The sequence below is a fragment of the Typopeltis vanoorti genome, chromosome 11, assembly GCF_054136105.1.
Source record: "Typopeltis vanoorti isolate ZY-2024b chromosome 11, IOZ_Tvanoo_1.0, whole genome shotgun sequence".
Taxonomy (NCBI): Eukaryota; Metazoa; Arthropoda; class Arachnida; order Uropygi; family Thelyphonidae; genus Typopeltis; species Typopeltis vanoorti.
Genome location: NC_143559.1, coordinates 84,451,944 through 84,475,173, shown reverse-complemented (window position 1 = coordinate 84,475,173; position 23,230 = coordinate 84,451,944). Strand labels below are relative to the sequence as shown.

Here is a 23,230-nt window from a genome sequence, read left to right as displayed (position 1 = left end):
TTTATATAGAATGCACATGCCTACCAAGGAGATTGATGGGTAATTGACAGCTAATAGAGAGAGCATTCGGTATATCCAGGGAATGAGAAAAAACAAGCAGGGAGAGAATGGAAGTTTAAGAACGCAGATCAGAGAATTTTGTATTAGGAAGATTTTAAGTAAACTTGACAGTTGAAATATATATTAACAGTGCTTTATGCGGACGATGTTATACTTCTAAATAAATCCGCTACAAGATCACTTGACTAAATTGAATAACTGTTGTAATAGATATGGTATGAAGGTCAGCATTAGAAAGACAAAGACAATGAAAATAGGCAGAAACATTGAAAATATCAACTGCATTGTGAATGGAGAATTATAGAACAAGTAAAACATTTCAGCTACTTAGGCACGATTTTTAGTGAAGATGGTAAATTAAATATGGAAATAGACAACATCTATTTCCATATTTAATTTGCTAAATTTAATCAGCTGTATACAAGACAGTGTTCAAACCAGTTTTAACTTATGGATCTGAGAGCTGGGTCAGAAGTAAAACACTTGACCAAAGACTAGAGACTGCAGATATGAGAGTCCTCAGAAAGATTAGAGGCATGAACAGATGGCATCAATGGCAATATCATATTAAAAACGAGGATATTAGGAAAGAACTAGACATTGTCAGCATTCAGGAATGCGTTAGCAGAGCTAATCTCAGGTGGTTTAGTCACTTAAACAGAATGGGCAAGGAAAGATTAGCAAAGCAAGTGTTCTCTGCCATGTTGGCAGGAAAACCAAGATATAGGTGGATTGATACAGTACAAAGTGCCTTAGACGATAGAAATATAAGATCTGATAATTTTGGAGTCTTGACAAGTAACAGACTGATTTGGAGGAAAATTGTAGATAGGAAGTTAGTAATGATGTAAATTTTTCATGTAGTACTATCATATCCTGTACACCCATTGAGGGTAAATGTATATATTTTTTTACTTGGTCTTGAGTCATGATTTTCCAAATTCTAAAAGAAATAGAGTGAAAAGTCATTGTACTAATCGGAATTGAACCCTTGTGTAATTAATAAACACGGTGTAAAAAACAATCTCTTTACAGAGATAAATATTAAAATGAAAACGTCTTTATAGAGATAATAAAAACAATGGCACAGCTGACCATTTTTTTTTAAAATAACTGGAACAACTGATTACAGAAATTAATAATAAATAATATGATTTACTGTGCTATTGTAGGATTAATTAGATTAATCTGAAGACAAATTATTGGACTGTAACAGGCAACCATACTACCTAACATTAAGAAGTATATAGATGCTACTAACTGCATACACATAAGTTAATGCGGTTACAATTTATTAATTTATATATTAATAAAATATACTTAACATGTGTTCGGTTAGGTGCAAGAAACCTAATTTGTTGTCCTTTATGTACATGTGTCCAATGGTCTGTTATGGAAAATAAACCCGATTTAAAAAAAAAAAAATTTTTAAAGCCAATTTATGGTTTTCATAGGATGGGTTAATGATTTCTTCATACTTTGCTATGTCCAATTAGATAAACCAGCCAGGTAATATATGTGTTAACTGAATGATTTCTCTGTTTTATAAGAGAAGAAAAATCCAAGTTTCCAGAATCAAAAAACCTGGACTTCATAACTGGTTAATCCACCTTCAGGTGAACAGTTTTTAAAATAGTTCATGCATCCCAGGTAAGATTTAAATATATGCATTTCCAGCAAAAGAGATCTGCAACTACCAACTGTGTTGTGGAACTGTGCAATAAGTTAAAAATGTAGATAAGGGAGAAAATCTCACCAATTCCAGATGTAAATATATAAATTTCAAAGCAGGTTTATGCAAGTTTGCAATTAATACAGCTCAAAAACAGTGATTTTTACTGGAAAATTAATCAATACAAAAAAACAGAAGAATCTTATATAGTGGTTGGCATTGCATGATTAGAAATATAAAATTTTTATCCTTTGTAAATAAACAGGTATCAAGCATTTGGTTATTCATTTATTATATACGATAAATAATATGCATTTTTATGGCTTTGCTTGCCAATGGCTATATCTATTCTTACCTTGATATATCTTATTTTATACACAAAAAGTTATTCTCCATGAAAGCATTAAATTGAGATTTCCGATCTCATTAGATGTCTTATATCACACCTTACAAACAAAGAAGATTTGGCATAAAATACCTAATCAGGTCAAATGGCATCCTTTCACATCTCCAGCTTCGAATGATATTTCAAATCAATTCTTTAGTAATTCATTAGGTATTCATTAATTAGTCCTTTCAAAGGTCCAGAAGAACATCACTCCCCTTAATTTAGCTTCCGTTTTTGTTTTTTCTCTCCCAATATGTTCTAGTATGTGCTTTCATTCAGTATATATCTTATCCTGAAATTTCACTATGCTTACAAATACAGAGTCCGTCAACTTTATATACTTTAACAGATGTCATCTATGGACTTTTTTTTGAAGTCGGATTGAATTATGGTAGGAATGTGTAGTATGATGTTCTCTCAAAAGATGTCGTTACTCACATGAATACTAGCATCAACACATGATTTGACCAGCAGGATAGTCAAACAAAATGGCCCAGGCACAATTGTTCGAGGAACACAAGACCATTTAAAAATTGTATTTCAAATCTGAGAATGTTGTTGAAGTTCAACAACAATGGAGGTGTGAGTTTGCAACACAACCTCCAACATGCCTGACAATTGCACATATTCATGATAAGCTTGAGATCCATGGTACCATGTGTGATGTGCAGAAGGGAAGATCCGGGAGGCCTTGCACAGCAACAAATCCTGCTTCCTAGGTTATGGAGTTGAAGCAGTTTACACGATCACCAAAGAAGTCTACCACACAATGTGCACGTGAGACAGGAGTTAGCAGTGCAAGCATATGGCGCATTCTTAAAGCAGCTAAATGGAAAGTTTACATCCCAAGATTATTACATGAAATGAATGATGATGATGATCCTGATTGAAGACTGCAGTACTGTGAGTGGTTTCAACACATGGTAGATGAAGAGTTTGTGAGGAAGATGGTTTGGTCTGATGAAGCACATTTAAGCTTAATGGAAGAACAACGAATTGGCATAATTGTGTTTACTGGGTTCAAGAAAATCCAGGCATTCATGTGGACAAGGCAGTCAATTTATGGGCTCAATGTCTGGTGTGGATTGCCATCTAGTGGTTTAATAGGACCATTCTTCTTTGAAGGTACTGTTACTGGTCAAGTGTACCTAGACATGATACGCACATTCATTTTACTTGCCATTCACACACTTTATGGGAACGATCAATTTCTCTTCCAACAAGATGGCACACCACCACACTACCACCAAAACATGAGAACTTATCTTGATGAGTGTTTGCAGGGACAATGGACAGGATGAAGAGGTCCAGTTGAGTTCCCTCCCCACGTTCCTCCTGATTTAACACCCTTGGACTTCTACCTATGGAGGAACTCTAAAGGATGTAGTTTATCGTAGGAAACCGGCTACACTGGACACTTTGGCCAACATTGCCCAAGCAGTAGTTCACCATAATAATAAGTGTCAGGACACTAATGGTAACCACTTTGAGCACCTCGTGTAATTGTAGAAGTCAAAGGTAACTTGTATTCATCCCTTGATGTCTGTATAAATTTAGTATCACAATTTTTATACAGGTTTTTCTTTTGCTGAAGCGTATATACATTTTTTGATGGACTCTGTACACTTATTTGCTTTAATAGTTATATAGAACCCCCCCCCCTCTTTGTTTTTCCTTTAAAGATAATCCCTGTACCATGTGAAGTTTATCTGGAGTGTATTACTCTGATATCAGAGTATTAGCTTGTCTGGAGAACACATTAATTACTGATATCCATATTTTATGCTGAAAAATTCAAATTATTCATAATCATTGGCAAGGAAGTGCATGCTAACATTATATAATGCACATGAAATGATTAAACAAATCTCATTCTTTAAAGAATAAAATTCCCCTCCCATTGCCTTCCTTCATTTTCATATTCATTTATATCTAATATATAAAAAATACTCGTTTTTTTAATATATTAGATCTAATGGCTTACTACAATCAAATAACTTGATTTTTTATAAACTTAATTTCTGGTAAAGACAAGAGCAATTTAGTTCTTAGTGCTTCTCTAAAATGTGCCAATAAATGTATTTTTTTCTGGCCACTTTGTTTGTTTTGAAGTAGGATTATGAGACATACTAATGCACCAACAACTAAAAGGCCCTTATAAACATTCTTTGCTTCCTAGATGGAATTTAAATTTGGATGATTTCATAAATAACTGAGTCTTTCTGTAGTCACTAGAAACAGTGCCAAAGGGAACTGTTTCTAGTGACTACAGAAAGACTCAGTTATTTATATTCTAATAAGCATCAAATTCAGTCATTCCAAAAATTACACTGTAGTTTTTTTTTTGGGGGGGGGGTGGATCATTCTCTGCTCTGATTAGAGATTTTTCCACCTCCTGACAACATCCAATTCCAAAGTATATGGAGTGCTTTATGTCTGGGAGAAAATAATTATATGCAATCTTTCAAAATATTGTTAAGCACAGAAAACTCCACTCAAAAACATTAATAGATACACTTTTCTGCTAGATCCACATACAGTATATGGAAATTGTACCTAATTGATAACAATTGTGAAATCTTATGAGCTGCACAGGAACACAGAATGTCATTATCAGCAGGGATACAGCCTATATTTTTATTTATTTCATGCTCCTATTTTCTGAGGATCTTATTCTAGTCCAAAATATTCTTCTAGTTGTGATTTCTCAACAATAACCATCTAGAGCACTTTTTTTTTTTTAGTGACATACCAACTTTAAGCCCATTTTCTTGAAAAATATCTGTTTGTTTAGGCAGCAATTTATATAAGCTGTATGTAACATATGGCACTGGACATGCAAGACCTTTGCTATACAGATTCCAGTGTGTGTGTGCATGTGCGTGCAGATATCAAAAACAGGACATTCTCTCTATTTTTTTTTTGGTTAAATGTGTATATTCGTAATTTGTGACATTTATTCCATTTCAGTGTCCTTTACACTGATGTTTATAGGAAGCAGCACCATTCCTTTTCACAGTTTCTTCTTTCTTTCAAATGAGAAATCAATGAGAGTAGACAACTCAAAATAAAAATATAACACACATACAGTGACCTCTCAATGATCCAACCTTTAAATGGATGAACTATAAGTGTATCAAATGATTATTAGTACAGCACCATGTAATTGTACCTTCAGTCTTTAATTATCTAACTAGCAAAGTGCTCTGTTGCTGTAGTTGGATAATTGAGGGATTACTGTATTTACAATAAACCTGTATATTTTCAGTGCTTATTAATTAAGCACTGAAAATATTTTACAGTGCTTAATTAATAAAACTGCTAAAAATCATGTGCATGTTTTTATATGAGTGCACTTTATTGTTCCGAGGTATTTCTTTACCCAAATAACAATGAAAGAGGAATAAACCTTAGCTAATGCTTTCTAGCAAAAGTCTTATTTTAAGATAAAGAGCCAAGAGGCTATTTTTCCGGCAGCGTAAATTAAGTTAAGGGGATAATAAATCCCTCATTATTTTAAAGCAGGACAGGAAACTTAGAGATTGAAATCTAAGAGTTTCATGCCAAAGAACTATCGGCGAGTCCAAGCGTAAGTCAACACGTGTTGTACTCCTGGATAGTACAACAGGGCAAATCGGAGCAAAGGTGGAGCAAGATCACTATCCTTAAGGATAGTGATCTTGCTTGAATCAAGTGATCTTGATTTAAAATAATGAGGGATTTATTATCCCCTTAATTTAATTTACACTGCCAGAAAAATAGCCTCTTGGTTCTTTATCGTAGTAATAATAACATATGGGTACACCCAGCACTGGTAATTCGTTAGTAGGGGTATATGTAAGTTCGGTTCACTTAAACCTTGGTATTGCAGGTCTACCTACTCACCGATGAGACCTCAATAAAGGTCAAAACCGGTCTGGGTAGTGACCTCTCCTCATAATGTAAATCAGTAATACATCTCCTAGGAGCTGCGTTTTACATTATGAGAAAATATTAAGGATAGTGATGGATCTTGCTCCACCTTCGCTCCGAGTGGTCCTGGTGTTGTACTACCCAGGTGTTGACTTACGCTTGGACTCGCCGATAATTCTTCGGCATGAAATTCTTAGATTTCGATCTCCGAGTTTCGTATCCGGCTTTAAAATAATAAGGGATTTATCCTCCTTAACTTAAAATTCTTATTTTATTAAAAATTGATGTAATTAAAAATGGCTGAACTCAATAAAATATAAATTACAAAACTGGTTTAGCATACAGACATATTTAATCTGTCAAAAGAAATCTGATGCAGCAATGGACAGGAACTGTAAAATTCCATACATATTACTGGGACAAATATTCCCACAGCACTGCATGATGGCATGCAGCAATAAGGGTAACAAAATTGTCTTTCAATAAAATACACATCCTGTTTAAAAACGTAGCACTATGTAATCTACAGACTTATTACATATACACACACATATATATATATATACTTTCATATGTGTGAATGTGTGTGTGTGTGTATATATATATAATACATATATTTATATAATGTATATACATTGTGGTCAGGTTTTTATGTACTTGATCAGTTTAAACACTGATAGCCATCACAGTCTGTACAGGCACCTATATAAATATGCATTTAATTTTCCTCTCCAGCATTAAAACGTGTTGAGAGAAAATAAAACATCATCATCATCATCTGATTCATCATCATCTGATAAGGTCATATCTTCCTCCCTATCCTCTTCATTTTCGTTTTCCTCATTTTCTTGTTCACCTTTTTGAAATGGAAGAAAAAAAATCAAATTTTATATACTGGATAGTATTATAATAAAGTACTTGAATACTTAATCTTGCAAAATATTCAAAAGTACTGGAGATTAGATCATTCATTTTTAAGTGTGATGACCAACACAATCCAACTTGCTTGTCACACTCAAAAACGAATGATCTAATCTCCAGTATTTTTGAATTTACAGAAAATCATAATAGAAAATATCTTGCAAGTTTTTTTTTATGTTAGATGGTTTAGTGAGAATGTGCCTTGCCTTTAAAACCATAACAAAATTACATATTTTAAGTTTTAACTATTGTCTATAAACCAGCTAGAAACATTAAGGTTCATGGACAATTCATCATCATCAAATTCCTGCCATGTACCCTCAAGGGATGTACAGGATATTATAGTACTACATGAAAAAAATTACATCATTACTAACTTCCTATCTACAATTTTCCTCCAAATCAGTCTGTTACTTGTCAAGACTCCAACATTATCAGATCTTATATTTCTATCGTCTAAGGCACTTTGTACCGTATCAATCCACCTATATCTTGGTCTTACTCTGGGTCGTTTTGCTGCCAACCTGGCAGAAAACACTTGTTTTGCTAATCTTTCTTCACCCATTCTGTTTAAGTGACCATACCATCTGAGATTAGCTCTGCTAATGCATTCCTGGATGCTGACAATGTCAAGTTCTTTCCTAATATCCTCGTTTTTAATGTTTTTAATATGATATTGCCATTGATGCCATCTGTTCACACCTACAATCTTAATGAGAACTCTCATAACTGCGGTCTCTAGTCTTTGGTCAAGTGTTTCACTTCTGACCCAGCTCTCAGATCCATAAGTTAAAACTGGTTTGAACACTGTCTTGTATACAGCTAATTTAGTGTTCCAACTAATTTCTCTCTTATTTTATATGAATTTATTCAATTGACTTCCCACCATACCAGCTTTGCTGATTCTGTTGTCTATTTCTTTATTTAATTTACCATCATCATCATCATCATCATCAAATTCCTGCCATGTACCCTCAAGGGGTGTAGAGGATATGATAGTACTACATGAAAAAAAAAAATACATCTTTACTAACTTCCTATCCATAATTTTCCTCCAATCAGTCTGTTACTTGTCAAGACTCCAACATTATCAGATCTTATATTGCTATCTTCTAAGGCACTTTGTACCATATCAATCCACCTATATCTTGGTCTTCTTCTGGATCGTTTTGCTGCCAACCTAGCAGAGAACACTTGTTATGCTAATCTTTCTTTACCCATTCTGTTCAAGTGACCATACCACCTGAGATTAGCTCTGCTAACGCATTCCTGGATGCTGACAAAGACAAGTTCTTTCTTAATATCCTCGTTTTTAATATGATATTGCCATCTGCATAAAGCAAAGAGCTACATTAACATCTCCAATTTTGATATCATGTTTAATACCACTTTCCTTCATAATGTGATCCATATAGATAATAAATAACAGACGGGATAATGCACATCCTTGTCTCACATCAGATTTAACATTAAACCATCTTCCTGTACTTCAATTCTAACTGCTGACTTACAACTCAAATAAAGACTAAGTATTGCTTGATATAATGCCCCACTGACACCATATAACTGCAGCGTATTGAATAGCTTCTCTCTTGGCACCTTGTCATATGCCTTTTCCAAATCGACAAAACTTAAATATAGATCTTTGTTATATTCCCATGCTTTCTCGACTATTTGTCGTAAAGTGAAGATCTGATCCTGACAGCCTCTATTTGGCCTGAATACACTTGTTCTTCACCAAGCTTTTCTTCCACAATTCTTCTCAATCATTTCTCAAGTATACTTGCATAGATCTTGCCAGGAACACTCAGTAGGAAAATACCTCTGTAATTCTCACATTCAGTTTTATTTCCCTTTTTTATATATGGGTACTATGAGAGCTCTACTCCAATCATCGGGAATTTATCCCTCTGTCCAGGCCTTTTGAACTATGCAATGCAGCCACTGTAAGACTTATACCACCATACTTCAGCATTTCTGGTCAAATATCATCTACTCCTGCTGCCTTTCCACATTTCAAGCCTTTGATGCCTTTTTCTACTTCAAGTATGGATATGTATTCCTGACTACATGCCTGGTCAGTGTTTTTTATTACTGTGTTGTCATCACTGCTTGTTTCATTTAGCAGTTTTTCAAAGTAATTACTCCATACTTCAAGGATATCTTTTTCTCCCGTTTTCATGTCACCTTTATCATCTCTAACTCCTTTTACAGCACTCTTTCCTCCATTCCTAAGCTTCTTCAACAACCTCCAGAATTTTTGCCACCTTCTTGATATTTATTTTCCGTATTCTTGCCAAAGTCCTCCCATGACTTTTGTTTAGCTAGTTTTACACAGTGTTTAGCAGTCTTGCATTTGTCTCTATATTCTCTAAGTGCACAAGCTGAATTATTTGACAGAAACTTTTGATATGCTTTCTTCTTTTCCTTCACTGACTCTTTAACTTCCTGTGTCCACCAGGGAGTTCCGAATTTTTTTTATCCTTGCAGACAACCTCACCACATGCCTCTCTGGCAGAATCAATCAATGTTTTCTTCAGAGTTTGCCACTGAATCTCCAATGTTTGATTCCTGTTCTCAAACTCTTTCATTTTTTCTTCAATAATCTTTGTGTATTTTAGTCTACAGTTCACACATGAGAGCTGCTCAAATTTTATTCGCTTTAAAACTTTCTTACATGTTATTCTTTTCAGTATGAAATTCAATTTTATCCTGCTCAAGACTAAATAGTGATCACTTCCAATTTCAAATCCTCTGTACACTCTGGTGTCCTACACCAGGGAGAAAACATCACTATCAACAATAACATAGTCAATGAGACTTTTCTTATTCCTAGCCTCTTCTCTCCATGTGAATTTGTGCACATTTTTATGTTGGAACATGGTGTTAGTAATAACCAGTCCATGTCCTGTGCAGAAATCCAACAGATATTTGCCATTATTATTAGCTTTGCTCTTTTCTCCAAATTTTCCGAAAATATTTTTTATGTCTCACAATCATTTCCTGCTCTGCTATTTAGATCCCCAACAAGGACCAACCTTTCCTTTTTCATTGTGTCAGTTGCTTTTTCTAAAGCCTTAAAAAATTCCTCCACTTCTACCTTAATAGAACCTTCTGTGGGACCATAGGCACAAATAAGTCTCATTGTCCAGTTCCCCATTCTCATATTTGCCCACTTTACTCTACTTGAGACTGACTGCCATTCAAGAAGATTAGCCTTGTATTTTGTGTTGGATACTATGGCTACTCCTTCTTTTCCTTGATTGTCATTGCCTGGATATAACGTTTTGTATTTATTGCTTAGAAAGATCGCACCACTTTTTGTCTTTTTTGTTTCAGTCACCCCTATTATGTCGATCTGGTACTTATCTAATTCCTCAGCTAGCTCCATTTCTTTGCCATTCAGGCTTCTTACGTTGATAGTACTGATCTTTAACTCTGGTGATGTTGAGTTGGGGTTTGTTTCTGACTTTAAACAAGTCAGAAACAAACTAAAGCCCGGTTAAACAAGGACCCCGTTGTTTTCAACGGGGTCCTTGTTTAACCGGGCGACGCCCCAGCCAGCATGAAATTTTGTCATGTTGTACCATCATTTTTTTTTGGTTTAACCAATAAGAATGCAATTTGGTCGGCTAAATCCCAAATTGCCAGCCCATCCTCGTTCGTTCAATATCCAAGTAGATATCCAACAGGGTGCACCACGAGAAGGTGAGGATTGGACATTAAGTCAGAGGCCCTGGTCAGTTCTCCACATTCCTTTAAAGGCTATGTGGAGGTCTCCTCTCAGTTATACAGCTTTGACCCTTAAGCACCCCATGGACAATTCATTGTGGGAAAAATTCAACGAGAGGAAAATTTATCACAGGGAAAATTCATTTCAGGAAAAATTTGCTGCAAGCGTTATTAGCTAGAAAATTGAAGTCAGCTTGGTTTAACATGTGTTATGTAGAGGTGTGTGATATTTGATAGTAAATTGAATCTGAGAGATATTGTGAACTCCGATGTCAGTATAGTATTGGTTTAGTTTTTTTTTTTTTTAATTTACTGTTGAAAATGGCTGGAAAAATATAGACAGGATAATCAGATGTTGAAGAGATTCAGCGAATGTATCTCGAGTCCGATGATGAGAATGATAATTGAATGCGAAAGTGATATTTGATAGTAAATTGTATCTGAGAGATACTTCGAACTACAATGTCAGTATAGTACTGGTTTAGATGTTTTATTTTTATTTGTTCCTTTTATTCAATAATTTCTAGATTGTAACTGAAAATAAATAAATCATCATGTATTATATTTGTAGTGTTTTTTTTTTTTAAGTTTTATCGCATTTCACACATACTAGTAATGAATCTCTCGGATATACGTTACCTAAACTGCAATTTTTTTGACTGTGACCTCTGCAGGGTTAACCTCCCAACCGGCAAGTGTGTGTGTGTGTGTGTGTGTGTTTATATATATATACGTCCAGCAAATCCTGGATACGAGTCAGACCACCTGTTGAAAAAACATGGATATCAAGTGCATTTGACTGTCATATCCATTAGAAGGTGCGATAATCCTTCACGCTGATGAGAACACTTAACCAGATTACCTCAATAATGTAGCAACATACAGTTACCTATTGCCAGAAATGCAGTTGCTTGCTCTCTGCTCGGTAACTGGAATCTAAATTATATTACCTACAAGTTACATTTATTTTTGCTACTTGTTTTATCATATAATTATAGTTTTTAATGCCAGTGCAAATAAGAGATCCTTTCATATTTCTTCAACAATGATACGAAACAACTTCCAAATTTGCAATAAAAATGCACATGATTGTCAGCAGTGGCTTTTGTGCCATCTACAAATGTTGTACATGCTTTTGAAGAGTTATGTGAAAATAATGACCTATCCTGCTGAAGCTCAGTCTGTTCTGCACTACATAGAAGACACCTGGATTGGCAAACCTGATCGTCGATCACTTCATCGTCCACCTTGCTTTGCCCATGCCTTATGGAATTGTTACGATGCTGCTCTGGAATGGTTACCAAAAACAAACAACTCATGCGAAGGGTGGCATCGTGTGCTCAGTGAATTAACTGGTGCTTCTCATCCAACAATATGGAAGTTTCTAAAAACTTTGAAGGATGAGTAACATTTCAATGAGAGGAAAATAGAGCAATATATAGCTGGCGCCCAATCTCTTCCTAGAAACACTATTGAGATACTGCAAAAAGACTTCAGCTGAATGTTAGTGATTATGAAAATTGTGAAACTCTTGATTACTTAAGAGGACTTGCCCATAATTTTTTTATTTTGAAAACTTTGTGCCTGTGCATTCACCTTTTTTTTTGTTTCAAGTTGGTCCATACTATTTTTTTTCCCATACTGCTCAATTCTGAACAGTATGAAATAAAAGTGTTCCTTTTCATGATCATCAAAACAGCTCTTTTCAGGACTACAAATATTGATAGAGAGATGCCTGATTGTACTGATTCCAGTTCCTCTTGAAGAGAAATTTTTAAGTTGTTTTAATAACAACAGAATAATAATTGCTCCTTCAAAGTGGCTAATGGTACAATTTTGAAGGAATAAAATAAAAGCAGAGAGAACCATCACGACATTCATGCCTTCTAGATGCATAATACTTGTTTTAACATGTTTTAGCAGATAACAAACAGTTCAAATAATTTTAATTTTCACTAATAGATTTCATGTTTTCTCTTCATGTATAAATCGTTTATGGTGTTCTTTTATCCCCTAAAAATAAGTCTAGATTATTACAACTGCTGATTGTTGTCAGCAATCTGAGATCTTTAATAATCCTTTCTGGTTATTAGAATCACTAGGCTAAAAGATACGTCTTAAGATTGCACGATATTAATTGGATATAACTATTCTCCCTAGATATGGTGTTCTTTCTCCCTCACTATCCTATCCCAGTTTGTAACAATTAATATTCCATCTACAGAATCTGTAGTAAGAAAGAATATGAATAACTTTATACATAAATTTAAAAAAAAAAAAATTTCCACATATATCCACAATGAATTTTCATGTGATTAATTTTCCCCACGATTAAATTGCTAGCGAAGAACTGTCCGGACACGAACATTAATAATGGTCTATAATTTTAGTATTTCAAAACATTTGGCTATTGTTTCAGGTTTGAGTCATATGTTCTAATCGGGGACTTATTACAGACGATTATGGATGACAAAAAAAATCTTATTTTGCTAAAAAAAGGGTGTAAACTTGATTATCAAATATTGCATATTCATTTTTGTCCATAACTAAGATCACAGGAAACTCATCTCTCACATACATATTCAAGCTCATGCTTAATTTGATAGTAACATTCTAACTGGTAGATAGTTCTTGTGACAGTAATCTTCGGTGCTTGATTGTGGATAAAAAAGTTGATACAAAGTCACCTTTCTCAACTATCAGATCTATAACTGTAGTGCTGTTTCCTACTTTGAGCATCACTGACAAGCATTTGTTTCCCTACTTTTAAAATCCTTCCCAAAAATGGACAAAATATTGTTTCCCACTACTAATGAAAATTAAGTTTCACAAAACAACTACATACACTAAATAATGATGACAGCTGTAGTGATGACTCATCAAATGTCAAATTGATGCATATCCTTATCAAGGCAAAGGCAATTAGCAGAGTAGTCCTGAAAGTCTTATATGTCTTCAACCTGTTTAAATGTTTGTATTTAGAAAAATGCAGTTTAAGGAAATATAACTTTCCTTGATTTTACAATTTCTCCCAACTAATTCACTTTAAGTCTGCGGGGTTAGACTAGTGGTTATGCTCTTTGCAACCATATGCCTGGGGAAGGAGTGTCCTAGGTTCAATTCCCGTTGATGACGTGAGGAGCTTAAGGATCTTCCTCAGCCATAGCCAAGTTAGTTGGTCTTAGGCGTGGATAGAAGGGTTTCCCCCCCAGTTTATCTGGGGTTTTTCATCTCGCAAGCAGGCAAACCGCCCCGTGAACACACACGGATTACAGTCATGAACATCGCCTTTAGAGGATGCAGCAGAAGAGTGGCGAACCGGCTGCATTACTATGCCAGTAACCCCTCATTAGGAGAGGACTCAACCTGTCCTAGACAGATGAGAGGGATAGGGATAGGAATTCACTTTAATGGGATACTGTATGGGAAGGGGATATGCCTTTCGCTGTGACAGCTAAGTTGTACTGTATGGGCTTACAGTGATAACGCTAGACTTTACAAAGGCTTTTGAAAGGATACCACATGGAATTCTAATCAGTAAACTGCAGCACATGGGGGATGGCTATAGAGTTGGTGAGGTGGATAGGGGACAGTTGATGGAGAGATATCAGAGAGTAGTTTATTCAGGAGTAGAATCCAAAAGAAGGCCTGTGACTAGTTGCCTGCCACAGGGTTCTGTTCGTGGAGCACTACTGTTTAATTTGTACATTAACGATATAGTAAAGGATCTGAAAGGAACTGTTCAGTTTTTTGCCAATGATGCAAAGTTGTTCTACTCAACTTTGTCTGAAAATAACTTATTGTTTGTATTGGGTTTTCACATCTGGAAGCATTCTTCTATTTTTTTCATATGCATTATTCTTTTTTTTTTTTCCCAGTTTTCATTTACACGATTTTTTCTGGAACCAATCTACCGTGTAAATGGAGAATTGTGTGTGTTTATGTATATTGTTAGATCTGAAATAGGCGACTTCAAATTTTACATGACGTCACCATTCCAGAATCTAACAATTAACAAAAAATATATATGCATACTTATCTTTTAGCGCAGTGTAACTATGTTTTATTTTGTAAAAACATCTTGTATGATAAACTGTGAATTAAGTGAATTTAAATTAATGTATCTATATGTCTAGCATGAATGTAAGTCAGCAAAAGGGGCAGAGAAATATATGAGAGAAATCATTAGTGAAATATTATAAATGAAAGAATGCATATTATTCAGCAACATAGGGCAAAGATCGCCCAAATACTATAAGAGCAGCATAAGCACCCGCAGGCATCACATCTAAGAAGACATCATGACGCATACGTTCCCAGAAACAAGAAGTCCCGTATGTTGATCAGTGAAGTTACCCAGCCTGAGACCAATGGGTGAGACGATAAGAGAAATTTAAACTCGGAAAGGTGGCGCTCTAGGGGAGCGTATAAGACCTGCGACACGGAAGTAAATCCCCCCGTTTTTTCTTGTTCCTGCATTTCTCTTCGTGTGATCCAAGAGTTCATCGCAGTTCAGCTCTCATTTTTGAGGGCTGACTTACGAAAGGATCCGGCATGACACTGCAGCAGATTTCAGCAAGATCAACCATAGGCCATCAATGAGAGGGCAATTGACGTAAAACCTTAGCAGAGAGATAGCGCCCAACTCAGGTGAGCACGTGTAACCCACGTGGCGATAAGATCGAGACAACCAGAATCGAAACAAAGAAGGAAGGACAGAAGAAAACTGATAAAGAATAGATAAGTACTCTCACTTGTTCTAGCCCCTTTTGAGAATTGACTAACAGTGTTAAGAGAATGCATCTTAAAATTTGTAATGGAAGAAAGAGTGAAGAACTAAGATTTATGTAAATGACTATGCTTTTGAAATGAACTTTAAGAACTTTCAGTTAGATAGAGATTCTGTCGTAATTAATCCGAGAGAGATTATAAATGTGCTAAAATGCCTTAATGTCCAATTGAGCTGTAATTAAGAATGTATTATATGTTGAGTTATTGAATTTGCTAACATTTTGAAGTCAATGCATAATTGTTTTAAGAGTGAGAGGGTGAGAGAACGGTAGAAGATTAAATTAGAATTGATAACTACTTTAACTTGTATGGCATTATATAATGAGTTTTAATAAATATTTTGGTTCCTTACTTACATGTGTTTCTGATAATGATGACTGACCCTTCATAAAATTTCGAACCTGTGATCGTGTGTGTGTGTGTACGGGAATACCCCAATTGAAAGTAGTAGGGCACGACTGCAAATAAAATAAGCCAGAGAACCCAAGACTTCTAAGAATTCAGTTAACATTATTAGTGGCACCTGATAATCTATGTTTATCCTAAAGGTTAAGTTTATCTCTAACTTTAAGACCCAGGCTGGCGCAGATAAAAAATAAATTTTGCCTGAGTGACCGGGATAACTCATAGAATTCAGGGAACAGGTAATCTCTGGTGGCCCTTAAAAGGTTAAATTACGTAAGAAAAGGTATAAAAGAAGCGAGACATAACGATGAGACTAAAATTAATGAAGATCACATAACAATGATGCAACCGACTTAACAAAGAGGTACATGCGATAGAATTTGATATAGCAGCTGAAGTAGGAAAGGATAAAGTTAATTTATTGCCTCGAGATATCAATATCAGAGATATACAAACTAACAATATATATATGACATGACTATTTAATTAAATTAAATAGAATTTAATCAAATTAAATAGCAGCATTCCAAATACCAAGCATTGCAATCACACACTGCTGGTCACCTACCCATTAAGAGCCCTCTTATTCACACCTACTTTATATGAATTTCTATTTTCTCCAATTTATGTAATAGATTTTCAAGTATTCTGAGAAATGTCTCTGAAGTCTCACTGTATTATCATTTAATTCCTTAAAAGGTTAAATTACGTAAGAAAAGGTATAAAAGAAGCGAGACATAACGATGAGACTAAAATGAATGAAGATCACATAACAATGATGCAACCGACTTAACAAAGAGGTACATGCGATAGAATTTGATATAGCAGCTGAAGTAGGAAAGGATAAAGTTAATTTATTGCCTCGACATATCAATATCAGAGATATACGAACTAACAATATATATATATATGACATGACTATTTAATTAAATTAAATAGCAGCATTCCAAATACCAAGCATTGCAATCACACACTGCTGGTCACCTACCCATTAAGAGCCCTCTTATTCACACCTACTTTATATGAATTTCTATTTTCTCCAATTTATGTAATAGATTTTCAAGTATTCTGAGAAATGTCTCTGAAGTCTCACTGTATTATCATTTAGTCATTTCCTCCAACTCAAATGTCACATGAGTATAGAAAGATTATCAGTTACCATGGCAAGAACTTGGTAATTAATAATCTTCACAAAACTGTGCTGACCCTTCACAGAGAATATATTTCCATCTATCTTTACAGAATTCTGCCAATACTCCTTTAATCTTAATTCCTGAGACACTGATCGATCTGTAATTTGTTATCTCTATTTTGGTTCTTCTTTTATGCCATGGAACTATTTTCCCTTCTTTTCACTCTTCTGGGACCATGCCAGAGATGAAACTTAAACAGCCTTGTCACAGCACTGTCAATTTCCTTCCATTGTGCATTCTCTTAATATGCAGGCTGATATTTCATAGAATTCCACAATTAGATTTGAAATAAAACTCTGTAATATCTTTATCATGAAGATTCTGCAAATATCCTCCAACTCACGTTTCTATTCAAACATCAGTTCCTGCCACATCTCTCACTACAAATATCTTCAAACGAATGATATATGCTTGCAAAGATTACTCAGTAACAACTATTTTGTAAGGCTCTATCACCACACTCATCAGCATTTGTTAAATTTATCCTTCCACAGTCATTCTTTCTTTCAATCACCACATAGCAAAAGAACTGTTTTTTTAGATATCTACTGATCTGTTTTCAGCAAACATTCTCTCAAAATCTGATTTTGCCTTCCTTACCATGCTAGTCACTCTTCTTTAAATTGTATTACTCACAAACCTGCTGATCAGGTTTTTCTTTATATACTCTCTACAACATTTTTAAATTCCAGCTCCTGCTTTGCTCTTCATCCATTTAACTCCCAATTTATTCTTCTGTCCTGGGTATAGAGTCTGATACTGCCTCCTTCAAACATCTCTTTACCATTTTCTCATGAATGCTAACATCCATCCCTTGTACATTCTTAGATCATAGTGCTTCTTCAAGCTGCTTCCTGAAAATTTCCCATATTTTGCAAACTCTCAGATCAAACTGCATGATATACTCTCCAGTCAGAGACTATGCGACTACCTTTTACCAGATCCAGCAGTCTCAAATCCCAAGTCAACTAAATGCTGTTTAAGTAATAATCTCCCTTAGCAGCTAGATAAATTCAATTACTTTCCTCTATTGCATGTTGAAATTCCTGGAATAAACTATACAGAGACAGGAATGAATAATCAATTTAATAATTAAATCAAGTATTTACAACCTGGTGTTTTGCCAGCATTAACTAGCATTATCAAACGCATTTTTAAGATACACATTTAATGAAGACTAGAATTACAATGACTTCCAGAACAAAAGATCTAACACTGCACTTTCATATAGGAAAATCCTGATGCAGTATACACTGTCACCAAAATGGAATAAAAGGAAGGACATGGACTGGTTATTACTAACACCATGTTCCAACATAAAAATGTACACAAATTCACATGGAGAGAAGAGGCAAGGAATAAGAAAAGTCTCGTCGACTATGTTATTATTGATAGTGATGTTTTCTCCCTGGTACAGGATACAAGAGTGTACAGAGGATTTGAAATTGGAAGTGATCACTATTTAGTCTTGAGGAGGATAAAATTGAATTTCATATTGAAAAGAATAACATGTAAGAAAGTTTTAAAGAGAATAAAAGTTGAGCAGCTCTCAGATGTGAGCTGTACACTAAAATACACAAAGACTATTGAAAAAAAAAAAAAGAAAATAAAAGAGTTTGAGAACAGGAACCAAACCTTGAAGATTCAGTGGCAAGCTTTGAAGAAAACCCTGATTGATTCAGCCAGAGGCATGTGGTGAGGTTGTCCACAAGGATAGAAAAATCAGAACTCCATGGTGGACAGAGAAAGTTAAAGAGGCAATGAAGGAAAAGAAGAAAGTATATCAAAAGTTCTTGGCAAATAAGTCAGCTTGTCTCTTAGAGAATACAGAAACAAATGTAAGAAAGCGAAAAACTGTGTAAAACTGGCGAAAAACACTGTGTAAAACTGGCGAAAAACACTGTGTAAAACTGGCGAAAAACACTGTGGAAAGAAAAGTCATGGGAGGACTTTGGCAAGAACATAGAAAATAAATATCAAGAAGGAAACAAAATATTCTGGAGGTTGTTGAAGAAGCTTAGAAATGGAGGAAAGACTGCTGTATCAGAGATGATAAAGGTGACATGAAAACGGGGAAAAAAAAAAGATATCCTTGAAGTATGGAGTAATTACTTTGAAAATTTGCTAAATGAAACAAGTGATGACAACACAGTGATAAAAAACACTGACCAGACATGCAGTCAGGAATACATATCCATACTTGAAGTAGAAAAAGGCATCAAAGGCTTGAAATGTGGAAAGGCAGCAGGAGGAGATGATATTTGACCAGAAATGCTGAAGTATGGTGGTATAAGTCTTACAGTGGCTGAATTGCATAGTTCAAAAGGCCTGGACAGAGGGATAAATTCCTGATGATTGGAGTAGAGCTCTCATAGTACCCATACATAAAAAAGGGAAATAAAACTGAATGTGAGAATTACAGAGGTATTCCCTACTGAGTGTTCCTGGCAAGATCTATGCAAGTATACTTGAGAAACGGTTGAGAAGAATTGTGGAAGAAAAGCTTGGTGAAGAACAAGTGTATTCAGCCCAAATAGAGGCTGTCAGGATCAGATCTTCACTTTAAGGCAAATAGTTGAGAAAACATGGGAATATAACAAAGATCTGTATTTAATTTTTGTTGATCTGGAAAAGGCATATGACAAGGTGCCAAGAGAGAAGCTATTTAATACACTACAGTTATATGGTGTCAATGGGAAATTATATCAAGCAATACTTAGTCTTTATTTGAGTTGTAAGTCAGCAGTTAGAATTGAAGGAAGTACAGGAAGATTGTTTAATGTTAAATGTGGTGTGAGACAAGGATGTATATTATCTCCTCTGTTATTCATTATCTATCTGGATCGCATTATGAAGGAAAGTGGTATTAAACATGATATCAGAATTGGAGATGTTAATGTCAGCTCTTTGCTTTATGCAGACGATGTTATACTTCTAAATAAATCCGCTACAAGTCTGCAAGATTCCCTGAGTAAATTGAATAACTGCTGTAATAGATATGGTATGAAGGTCAGCATTAAAAAGACAGACAATGAAAATAGGCAGAAGCATTGAAAATATCAACTGCATTGTGAATGGAGAACTTATAGAACAAGTAAAACATTTCAGCTACTTAGGCACGATTTTTAGTGAAGATGGTAAATTAAATATGGAAATAGACAACAGAATCAACAAAGCTGGTATGGTAGGAGGTCAATTGAATAAATTCAATGAAATAAGAGAGAAATTAGTCAGAACACTAAATTAGCTGTATACAAGACAGTGTTCAAACCAGTTTTAACTTATGTATCTGAGAGCTATATGAGAGTCCTGAGAAAGATTACAGGTGTGAACAGATGGCATCAATGGCAATATCATATTAAAAACAAGGATATTAGGAAAGAACTTGACATTGTCAGCATCCAGGAATGCATTAGCAGAGCAAATCTCAGGTGGTATGGTCACTTAAATAGAATGGGAAGGAAAGATGAGCAAAACAAGTGTTCTCTGCCAGGTTGGCAGGAAAATGACCCAGAGGAAGACCAAGATATAGGTGGATTGATACGGTACAAAGTGCCTTAGACGATAGAAATATAAGATCTGATAATGTTGGAGTCTTGACAAGTAACTGACTGATTTCGAGGAAAATTGTAGATAGGAAGTTAGTAATGATGTAAATTTTTCATGGAGTACTATCATATCCTGTACACCCCTTGAGGGTACATGTCAGGAATTTGATGATGATGAACAGTCACATACATGGAAGGCAGCAGTGGCACACCCTCTATGCCGATGTTTCACAATTATTGCTGATGGACATATACGAAGATGCATCAAAATTTATGCAGAATTACATCATTTCTGTTAGGGTCTACCAGATCCTCTGTCCTTCTTAGGTGTCTACAGTATCCCCTCTCAATATGGAATCCAGTACTCTGGACAAACAGGACAGACCACCACAATGAAAAGAAAATAACACAAAAAATATATTCTGTATGGAAAATCAAAAAAAAAAAAAAAAAAAAAGGAGGACCAACCCAAACATGCCTTAAATGAAGACCATTTCATCAGATGAAAAAAAGTAGTATACAGATCCCAGTTTAAATCACGAAGAGTGTTTCTAGAAGTGGCTTATGTGCTACAAAACTGGCTGAACTGTAACAATTATTAAATTGGTTGTTTATGCTTCCGATCTATGTTCCCATCATAGTTGAAGTCCCTCAATAATAGCTTCATGTCATGTACTCAATGAGCTAATTTAGAGGTACAGGCTCTATACCTTCCTAAGTATCCCTGGTCTGGCCTAGGGAGGCAACCAACAATTTTGTCCTGTTGGCTTCTATCTCACAAAAGATAGTATCATATGCACTACCTTCTGCATCTCTACATTCAAGAATTTCAGTGTTATTTGTTACCTACCTTTCTCCACTGGACCTATAACAGCATGATAAAAAAAAAAAAAAAAAAAAAAAAAATGATGTTATAGAGAAGTTCCACTGAGCATGCTGATATTTTATACATACCTTCATTGTCAGCATCATCATCATCTGCATCGTCGTCGTCATCATCACTTTCATCATCATCCATATCTTCTGATTCTTCCTCTTCTTCTTCACCATCCTATTTATCAAAGAAACCACATCAAGTTCAATTTTGCTGAAATGCAGCATAGTAAATTTGCATAACATTTTATACAATTGTAGGTTATTATTTAAATTTTTATTATGGTTGCCAGTTTGTGTGTGTTCTTCTGGTCAGTTTGACTGTTATGAAAAACCTAAGTTTCCAGGAGGGAAAACCCTGCCACTTCTGTATGAGACCAGCTAACTCACCTTCAACTGAAAAACACTGATAAAGGTTCTTTGCATCCTAGATGGGATTCAACCCTTAGTCTTTCCAACCAAAGGGCTATTTGAAACTGTTTAAGCTATGGAGGCTCTGTAAGTGATAATACAGAGGCTCAGAACTAACAATAGATATTTTATTTTAGTTCTACAGCAATCTGAGCCTGGTATTTGTCTGTATACTGCAATATCAGAATGGCAAGGCATCACAGATTGATAAAAATCAAATTGACTATGAAGTATTGTTATTCAATAACCACCACGCTCAAGTAAATACAACTATCACCATGGCAAAATCATAAGGATATTCTACTATAACAAACTATTTCTTTGGTCCCTAAGTTCAGAGCTGTATTTTGCTGTGCATGAAAGAGCAATGTTCCATAGCTAGGTAACAAGTATTGCATTAAATCAGTTTAAATAAATTATAGGGGCTTGTCATTATAATATAACAGTATAATTGTTAGTTGTTGAAAGTTTTCCCATTTACTTATACTATAAATTAAAGATACCAAGAAATTATACACCTGGTTTAATCCTTTATCCAAGTGTAAGCAAACAAAGTTTGCACCTGAAGTATATTCAGGACTGGGGCAACTTGTGATAAAGGTGGTATGACTTCACATCACTTGCCTTAGTATCCCATAATGCAAAGCACATCTCCTTGCAGACATATATAATGCTATACATTATGGGAAAGGTCACTACCCAGACCAGTTTCAACCTTTATTGAGGTCTCATCAGGTGGGAGCAAGACCCAGAGATTATACCAAGGTTGAAGTAATGTAGAAGTCATATTTTCATAAATGAGTTGCTAAAGTGTCACACCTTATTATAATACTCTGAATTAGAGATAGTTAGTTGTTGAAAGTTTTTCCACTTGGTTATACTATAAATTGAAGATACCAAGAAATTATATACTTGGTTGCAAAGCACATCTCCGCAAAGGGGTGCGCCAGTAGTGTCCGGTGCCTGTGTGCAAAACTTTAGTTGGCACCCCCCCCAATAAAAAAATCACTTTAAAAAAACGTTTATTTTTAAAGTATTTCCTCCTCTTTGGTTCCTTTACTATCCTGGCGCCTGTGTGTGTCACACACATTGCACATATGGCCGGCGCACCCCTGTCTCCGCAAGGAGATGTGTTTTGCATTATGGGATACTAAGGCAAGTGATGTGAAGTCATACCACCTTTACCACGAGTTGCTCCAGTCCTGAAAATACTTCAGACAATAACTTTGTTTGCTTACACTTGGATAAAGGATTAAACCAAGTATATAATTTCTTGGTATCTTTAATTTATAGTATAATTGTTAATGAAATTAACAGTAATGAA

General features: G+C 35.1%; 1 protein-coding gene across 2 annotated transcripts in view; it reads right to left on the bottom strand.

The window, feature by feature from the left end:
• Positions 1-6,238: 6,238 nt before the first annotated feature.
• Positions 6,239-23,230, bottom strand: part of mahj (LisH and WD40 domain-containing protein mahjong) — a 490,280-nt gene continuing 473,288 nt past the window's right edge. For both annotated transcript variants that reach the window (XM_090400879.1, XM_090400880.1), the window contains exons 39-40: positions 21,577-21,673; positions 6,239-6,888 (exon numbers count right to left, since the gene is read on the bottom strand). In XM_090400879.1, the coding sequence (XP_090257005.1) occupies positions 6,770-6,888; positions 21,577-21,673 (216 nt within the window). In that variant the 3' untranslated portion in view covers positions 6,239-6,769. The remainder of the gene's footprint in view (positions 6,889-21,576; positions 21,674-23,230) is intronic.